Here is a 9,567-nt window from a genome sequence, read left to right as displayed (position 1 = left end):
TTCCATTCCATCTAACCTAGGTGAAGCTGATGTGGTTGGAGTCGTTAGAAATGCAAGGGACTTCTGGCGGTCCAGAAGTTGACTCCGCGCTTCCAACGCCGGGAATGAGGTTGGATCCCTGTGGGGAGGACTAAAATCCTACATGCCTGCGCAGCAAAGCCAAAACCAACCAAACAAAAAAACCCCAAGTTTGATCACTACAGCTTCCAGTAATCATACTTTTCCTCCACCGCAAGCTCTCATTCAAGACATGCTCAGTTTTGTCACTGGGAAATTTCTCGACTACTGTCCTTCAAATTCGGCCCCCAAGTTTGAATTTTTCCTCCTTACCCATATTCTGTCAGACTGTGCTGTATTCATTCAGTCAAGTATTTATTGAATACATACAATTTGCCAGGCACCGTCTAGGACGGTGGAGTAAATCAGTGAGGACTTTTTCAATGGCGGAGCTAATGTTCTAGCATCCTTCCTCCTCCCTCCAATTAAGCAATAGATTGTTGTTTAGTCGCTCAGGTGCGTGGGACTCTTTTGGGACCACATGGACTGTAGCCTGCCAGGCATCTCTGTCCTTGGGATTTCTCAGGCAAGAATACTGGAGTGGGTTGCCATTTCCTCCTCCAGGGTATCTTCCCCACCCTTTCATTGAAGATTCTCTACCACTGAGCTATCTGGGAAGCCCCAAGGAATAGATAGTAGTAGGTTAACCTACTGAGCCTGAAGTTGCTCAGATGGTAAAGCGTCTGCCTGCAGTGCGGGAGACCCGGGTTCGATCTCTGGGTTGGGAAGATCCCCTGGAGAAGGAGATGGCAATCCACTCCAGCACTCTTGCCTGGAAAATCCCATGGACGGAGGAGCCTGATAGGCTACAGTCCACGGGGTCGCAAAGAGTCAGACACGACTGAGTGGCTTCACTTCACTTCACTTCAGGTTAACCTAGATTATTACCTCAGACCCCTCTTAAACCACTGGTCCTATAATTTCTTCTCCAGATCATCTGTCTCCTTATACGAATAGATTGTTTTCTGTGTCCTGATTTCCCATTTTCCTGTCTCTAATCTCACACAGTGCTGCCACAGAAGTGTGCGTAAAACAGAAGTCACAGCACTTGAATGTTCAAGACCTTTTGTGGCTTTTGGAGTGGACCAAGATAGTGTTTTAACTGTAATACTGAAGTAGGCTCATTTGACTAGCTATCCAAGTTTTTGAAAAACCGAGCTCAGTTAACACCTTGCAAATTCAGTCCATACGTTTGAAGCCAAGTCCTAATGTTGCAACCCATATCTCTTCAAGGAATACTTAGGCCTTAAATAGGTATTTGCCCTAATTCAAATCTGTGTTTGTGGTATCAGAAGTTACTAGTCTTTGTTCAGCTGACTGATGGGGAGTAGCAACAATGTGCTGGTACTGCAGGCCATGCAGAATTAGCAATACATCAAGTGGCCTAGTGAATTGATTGACATTTCAAATTTATTTCTATGAGGGGGAGAATAGAAAATCAGAAATCCTTAACACCTTTCCCTAAGGAAATTGGGGATAAAGACTCTTGTTATTGAAAGTAGTAGGAAAATGAGACAGCAAACAAGAGCAAAAATGAACACTTGGCACATTCCTGTAGTAGATACTATAGCATTTGTGCTTAATATCCATGTATTCAGGTTCTAAAGAGATTCATAGTGCTTACCATGTATTCAAGTTACCAGAGAGAATTAGTTGAGAACAGTACTATTCTACAAGTTGCCCAGTTCCATATTTGTATATCTATCTCCATCTTTTCCTATTGTAGTGGCTGGTAAGGGGTATAACTATTATAAAACAAATGCCTTAGAATTCTCCTTCCAGCAGCACAATGGGTGATATATTTTTTTTAAATGTTCATGATAAGGAAAAATCTAGTAAAATACCACCCTGTCAAACCAAAACATCTAATGAGGTTGCAAGAAAATGAGGGAAAAGAAGTCTAGTTGGAAGCAGGGGTGAGGCAGGCAGCAAGAACTGAAAACTGTGATAAGCATATGTTGACTCTAGAGACACCTTGTGGAAGACTGCTGAAGTGAAAGAGCCTTAGGCTTTAGGAACATCTCTGGTGGCTCAGCATCTGGTGGCTCCTTCAATGGAGAAGTTGTGGGTTCGATCCCTGGGTTGGGAAGATCCTCTGGAGAAGGAAGTGGCAACCCACTCCAGTATTGTTGCCTGCGAAACCCCATGGACAGAGGACCCTGGCAGGCTACAGTCCGGGTTGTAAAAGATTTAGACACGACGTACCCACTAAACAACTGCAGAATGGAAGTAAAGCTCATACAAAAGACAAGTAGTGGAGTAGGGAGGGGTCTCAGTTGGCTGAGACCCCTGCATAATGCTGAAGCACTTCAATCTAAAGGATAAAATAGTCTGCTCATTAGCAAAGGGAAGAACCAAATTAGTCTTGTCTGGCTTGGTCTTGGGTACTGGATGGGAGGAAAAGTATCCTCTGATAATTCATAACCACAGGTCTGCCCACATGGAGGTTTAAGGTTTGATTTATTTTATTACCTGCACAGTCTAAGGAACCTCTAGCAGAAAAATGAACAAAGCATTTGTAGATAGGTGATGTGTTCTGGTGTCTGGCAAAAACAAACTCAGATCTCCAGAGAAATATCTCAGTCAACCCAGGTTCCATGTTTAAGAAATGCTGTGCATGAAGATAATAATGAAAACCAACAAAGAGCAAAATTACAGTCACAAAAGGCCACAGGTGCTGGAATTACTAGATACTGTTGGAGAAGCAAAAACCTTACTGAAAAAGAGAGACCTCACATCACTATGGAAAGAAAGCAAGCACATTTATTACTGAATAAGCACAATATAAAATAGCTATATATATGTAATCTAGAAGAAACTACCAAATCAAAATAAGACCTCACACAATTTATACAGCTAAACTAATAATCCTTTTATCTCATGCTGCTTTTAGCTAGCATATAAGATGAGGCTTTAGGATCAGTGAAAGAAAGTGAAGTCGCTCAGTCGTGTCCAACTCTTTGCGACCCCATGGACTGTAGCCTACCAGGCTCCCCTGTCCATGGGATTTTCCAAGCAACAGTACTGGAGTGGATTGCCATTTCCTTCTCCAGGGGATCTTCCCGACCCAGGGATCGAACTCGGGTCTCCCTCATTGTAGACAGACGCTTAACCGTCTGAGCCACCAGGGAAGTCAGTGCCCTATTTTCCATTTGGCAGCACAGTGGTCACTTATTATTTGGATTAACGGTAACCTGTTTTCCACAGGAGGACTTGACATCACCGTTTGTGGCCAGATCCTTCTTAGTTAAGTTTTTATTTTTTCACATTATTTCACCCTAAGTTCACTTGGGAATTTGTGGTAGTCATTTGTTTAATGAGTTGTCCTCATCCAAAGGAAAAATAAAACTTATTTTCCTGAGAGGTAAATGGTTACACCTGCATTAAGCTCCCAAGGTGAAGCTGTATCTACCTAGGTGTTTACCTGTTTTGAGAGACCTATTTACATTCCAAATGGTTAGTGTGAGGGTTTAGGCGGTTTAGATTTTCCTCCTTCCTCTTAGAAGGTTAGTCACTTCAGTCGAGTCTGATTCTTGGCACCCTGGATTGTAGCCTGCCAGGCACAGTCCATGGAATTCTTCAGGCAAGAATACAGAAGTGGGTTGCCATTTCCTTCTCCACTTTTTCCTTTTTAAACAGAGAAATTTTATTTACCTTTAAAATATAAAATGTGAAATGATATTTGAAAACATTTAGATAAAGAAGGAAACAAAAACATGTGAAACAAACAAGGGACTATCAGTAATAATGTGGCAGATTTTAAAACGAGACAAAAATAAATTCTGCAAAAGAAAAAGTCACTGAAATAAACTTCATATATAGGGTAAGCTTTATACAGAATTCAAGGACAAGAAAGACTAAGCCATAGCTAGAACTAAAGGAAAGGATAATGCCTACTGTGATTCTGAGAGGACAGGCTGGGAAATGGAATGAGGAGGAACATAGCATGTGAGTTCTTGGTATTTTAGTGACTGTATTATAGATTAATTGATTTTAAAAAATATATAAAAAAAAGTATATGGGCTTCCCCGGTGCCTCAGTGGTAAAGAATCCATCTGCAATGCAGGAGATGCAGGAGACTTGGGTTTGATCCTTGGGTCTGGAAGATCCCCTGGAGGAGGGCATGGCAACCCATTCCAGTATTTGTGCTTGAAAAATCCCATGGACAGCCTGGCAGGCTACAGTCCATGGGGGTTGCAATGAGTCAGACATGACTGAAGCGACTAACCACACACACACACACACACACACACACACACACACACAGACACTAAGTAAATATGGCCAGTCGTCCTGCATTAAAAACTCAAAAGATGAGCCACAGAGCGCATTTTAAAAGCATGTTTAAAAAAAAAGGTACAAATGAAAGAATTAATGAAATGGAAGGTAGATACAAAGAAATTACTAAATGTAACTTAGAGAACAAATGGTAGAATACATAAAAGGGAAACTAGAGAAGTTAAGACATAAGAAAGATAGTCTAAGGAGGTCTGTTTAGAGTTTCAGAAGACTAAAATACAGAAAATTAGGGAGGCCTGTGTTTGAAAATATAAATCTGAGAATTTTCCAAAACTGATGTAAGACATGAGTCTCAGATTCAGGAAGCACATGAATGCAAACAGGATAAACAAAATCAGCATTAAGACCTGGTGATGGAACATCAGAACCCTCTAGACAAAAAGTATTTAAAATAGATGTAAAAGAGAGATTATCTACTTAAGAAAATTACAAATAGATATATATCACATCTCTCAGTAGCAACAATGGAAACCAGAAGTCAGTAGAGTAACTGAAGAGTAAACTCTTTAGAGTCACTGTCCAATTGCCCCCCCACTCCCGCCCCCACCACCTCGACTTCTTTGCCTTGTTGTTCAGTTGCTAAGTCATGTCTGACTCTTTGTGATCCCATGGACTGTATAGCCCACCAGGCTCCTCAGTCCATGAGATTTACCAGGCAAGAATACTGGAGTGGGGTACCCTTTCCTTCTCCAGGGGATCTTCCTGGATTAGGGATCAAACCTGCATTGGCAAATGGAGTCTTTATCACTGAGCCACCAGGGAAGCCCATCGCCCTCACCTTAGGCATACCCCAATATGTTTACATGTCAGAAGATATGGAGAATCTTGTGATTAAGTCACGTGATTGACTTTCTTGCCCCCAGTTTTCCCCAACGTTATTTTACCATGTGACTTTTTGCTTCCCACAATACCTAATTTAACAAATATAACTAGTACTACAGAATAAAATTTGGAAAAAATTCCATAATTTTAGCCCAGAATAGTTTTTAAAGAGGGTGTAACCAAATGACATATTGGTCATGAAACAAAAACAAACATTAAATCTCAAAAAAAACACTCAGAAATTCCTCATGAACTTTCCATAGTAAACTGTCTAAAACATACCTCTTGGCATATTATCAAAAACTGAGTTGATTCCATTTAGCAGTCATATAAACTCCTGGTGGACACCTTCTAAAAATCATATTTGGCTTTAGAATAATAGATAGCAAGCCATCTGCTATGGTCTGAATGTTTATATCCCCCTCCCTGAAAATTTATATACTGAAATTCTAACCCCCAAGATTATTAGGAGGTGGGAGTCTTTGGGATGTGATTAGTTTCTGCCTGCAATACAGGAGACCCCAGTTCGACTCCTGGGTTGGAAAGATCCAATTGAGAAGGGATAGGCTACCCACTCCAGTATTCTTGGTCTTCCCTAGTGGCTCAGCTGGTAAAGAATCTGCCTGCAATACAGGAAACCCGGGTTCAATCCCTGGGTTGGGAAGATCCCCTGGAGAAGGGAAAGGCTACCCATTCCAGTTCTGGCCTGGAGAATTCCACAGACTGTATAGTCCACGGGGTCACAAAGAGTCGGATACGACTCAGTGACTTTCACTTTAGTTCATGAAGGCAGAACCTTCATGAATGGGATTAGTGCCCTTAAAAGAAGCCCAGAGAGATTCCTTGCTGCTTTTATCAAGTGAGGTTGTGGTGAGAAGATGGCAGTCAGTGAGGAAGCAGAGCCTCACCAGACACCAACCTGCCAGTGCCATGACCTGGACTTCCCCACCTCCAGAACTGTGAGAATGGTGTTTGTTGTTTACATAAGCCACCTAGTTTGCGGTATTTTGTCATAGTAGCCCAAACAGACTAAGGCACCATTCTTTCTTGCCATAGAGTTCATCAGTTACTAATTAAAACCATTTCTAGATCTTTGCAATAAAATCATTTTTTTCTTCATAAAAGAAATGGTTGTTTCTCTATCAGAAGGTGAAAGGAAAAGAAACATCCAACTTAGAATGTGTGCGCATGCAGGGCATTTTGAGTTTTGTCTTTTCTACTAACTTATTCTGTCTACGTGTTTACATAAAGGAACAGGGCCCACATATTTATTAAGGTAATGTAGTTTGTAGAGCTGTCAGTCCCTCAGTTAACTGGGTTTTTGAATTTTGTCTTTGTACCTAGTGTTATTTTATACAAACATTTACCTATAGGGACAGTGTCCATATATTTATTTTATTAAGGTACTACTATAGTTTGTATAGACATTTGTCGATTATCGGGAATTTGAGTTTTTTTCAAATATTTTTTGTAAAATTTTGTCATACACATTGTTTATCATGATTTTGGAAATATCCCTTGGCATATAATTTGAAAATGAGATTAAAGACTATAAATTTTTCTGGTTCTATTTTATTGCCAAATTGTTCAACTTTTGAGGAAGTCAGAACATCACCTTTTCTGTGTTCTTCTGACCAGACCCTAACTTAAATACCTGAAAACATAAACCTCATCAACAAGCTCATTATGGCTTCTCCAGAAAACAGAATCCAGCAATGAGGAAGAAATTCTGTTATATTTTTTCTTTTCTTGCAAGAAGCTGGGTTTTGAAGGGAAGGATGAATAGCTCAATTATAGAAATAATAGGAATTATAGCCATAGAATTGGTGTTTCTTCCCCAAGTGCTCTTTATCCCTGAGGTCTTTATAGTCTTCTAGAACTGATTTATGGAAACGTTTTTGTGCACCAGTTTTTGAAAAAGTGTTCTTAAGCTCCAGCAGGTCCGTTTGAGGTTTGGCCACTCCAGCTCTAGGAATCCAACCCAGGATAGGTTTTGTTTCTTCATCCTCCTCCATATTCAAGGTCAACTGTTCTGGCTTACTTAAAAAGTGTTCAAAATCAAAAGTTTTCAAGTCTGGTTTACTTTGTAAAATACCAGGCTTACTAAGGCTAACAGGATTTTGGTACACATTATACTGACTTAAATGTTCATAGGGAATGTAATGATCTGGGCTACAGTAAGGCATAAGTTGGGGTTTCAGTGACAGCTGTCTCCAGTACAAATCTTCTGTCTTTTTAGTATCTGTGATTTTTGGAAATGGTTTTATGTCACACGTATTAGCCAGATCTTTTGTTGGGTAACAGGATGGGAGTGCATAGGTAGATAGCAAGCTTTGTTCTTCCTTAATCTTTTCTTCGATCTCCTGGTTTTTAAGTGTCACATCTGCGGTTATGTTATCACTCAGAGCCATCATTTCCGTAGAACTGGGCACAAAGGTATGAAAAGTACACAGAACTCTAGGGGTGCAATCTGGACAGGAAGATGGTCTTTGCTCAAGAATAGCCTCCAGAGGACGTTGGTTCTGAATCAGTCGGGCAATTCGTCCTTCCAAGGGTCTGGTGGGCTTTAAGGCAGGATGGAATTTTTCTTGCTGTGGTGGTAGGATAAAAAAGAGAAAATCAACTAATTAATAGATCTAGCATTATCAGGATATTGCCACAAATGGCAGGTCAAAATCCATACCCATTTTCACTATCTGAGCAAACACAGGATGGGTTGGAGTAAACACTGCAATGTTTACTGATATTTATTTAAAGACATTGGAATTTGGGTCCTAATAAACACATGTTTTTATAAGGAAAGGGCACATTTTTACTTGGCTATAGAGAAATTTTTCCATGTAGGAACTCTTTGCTTTCAGACTTTCCAAGACATAAAAGAACTTATTGGAATAAAACAGGTCATATTTTATGATGATGTCTGTCACCAACACAGACGATGTTAATTAAAAGTTACGTGCAATTATTTAAATCTCAGCCAAAGCCTTCTTTATTAGACTCAGGCAAGGGTTTTTAAACCTTGGTTGGTTGACTCAGAATCAGCTTTGGAGTTAGCAGAAAATAAGATTCCCAAGCTTGGTCCTCTGAGATTGTGATTCAGAGGGTCTGCAGTAGGGCTTAGGAATCTGCTGTCTTAATGAGCATCTCGAGTGATGCTAAGGCCAGTGATATGCTATGCTTGGAGAAACACTGGTCTGACAGGGGTTTGTCATAGGTGTGCTTCTTTTTTGAGATGTCTGACAGATATTGTGAACTTAATCATGTCTGGTAACTGCAAAAGCAATAAGTGTGTTTAAGGGGTTATTAATAGATATATGACTGGGGGGAGGGGTAAGAGGAAGAGAGAGGAGTTGACTTGGAAGAGGCATGAGGGGACTTTCTGGGAGGATGGTAATGTTGAATATATTGATAGAGGTTTGGGTTACAAAGGTGTATGCATTTGTCAAAACTTATGGAATGTACACTTAAGGTTTGTGTAATTGTAATGAATGTATGTGAAGTGAAGTGAAAGTCACTGGGTTGTGTCTGACTCTTTGCGACCCCATGGACTATACAGTCCATGGAATTCTCCAGGCCAGAATACTGGAGTGGGTAGCCTATTCCTTCTCCATTGGATCTTCCCAACCCAGGAGTTGAACTGGGGTCTCCTGCATTGCAGGAGGATTCTTTACCAACTGAGCTATCACCTTAAAAGAAAAAACTAATTTAAGTCCAATTAATAGTATGCATTTTTGAGGTTCCCTGTTGGCTCAGCGGTAAAGAATCTGCCTACAGTGCAGGAGGAGACTCGGGTTTGATCCCTGGGTCAAGAAGATCCCCTGGAGAAGGGCATGGTGACCCACTCCAGTGCTCTTGCCTGGAAAAATCCCATGGACAGAGGAGTCTGGCGGGCTACAGTCCATGGGGTCCCAAAAAGTCCACTGAGCACACGTGCACACATACACACACACATGCTGAATGTCTAGGATTAAGTGTAAATCTGTGATTTACACTGAAATGCAGAAAAAATAAAGTGAATTTATCAATGTTTGGAGTGATGGCAAGATAGATGTGTAATAAAATAAGTATAGTAAAATGCTATGGTAAAATCTAAACCATGGGTATACAGGTCTTAACTGTAAAATTACTTAGACTTTTCTTTATGTTAACATTGAACACTTAAACATTTTTATAATCTGTTTAAGAAAGAAAACTAAAAATGAATTTGTGACAATGATGGAATTGATAGCAAAGATAAAAATAAGAATGGTGAAAATATAACTCTAGTTTGGAATTAGGAAAAAAAAAAAGGACTTGGGAACAGCTTTTTGAAACCTAATCTGTTCATAGTTGGAAGAGTTTCCATACTGTTATCAACAAATTTGTTATTTCCTTTAACTAATCAGGTTT

At 40.2% G+C, this 9,567-nt stretch overlaps 1 protein-coding gene across 1 annotated transcript in view; it reads right to left on the bottom strand.

The window, feature by feature from the left end:
- Positions 1 to 4,383: 4,383 nt before the first annotated feature.
- Positions 4,384 to 9,567, bottom strand: part of SPMIP4 (sperm microtubule inner protein 4) — a 45,205-nt gene continuing 40,021 nt past the window's right edge. Inside the window, exon 10 of the mRNA XM_004007949.5 lies at positions 4,384 to 7,769. Coding sequence (XP_004007998.2) covers positions 6,966 to 7,769 — 804 coding nt within the window. The 3' untranslated portion in view covers positions 4,384 to 6,965. The remainder of the gene's footprint in view (positions 7,770 to 9,567) is intronic.

This window comes from Ovis aries, chromosome 4, assembly GCF_016772045.2.
Source record: "Ovis aries strain OAR_USU_Benz2616 breed Rambouillet chromosome 4, ARS-UI_Ramb_v3.0, whole genome shotgun sequence".
Classification (NCBI taxonomy): domain Eukaryota; kingdom Metazoa; phylum Chordata; class Mammalia; order Artiodactyla; family Bovidae; genus Ovis; species Ovis aries.
This window is presented reverse-complemented; position numbering and strand designations above follow the sequence as displayed.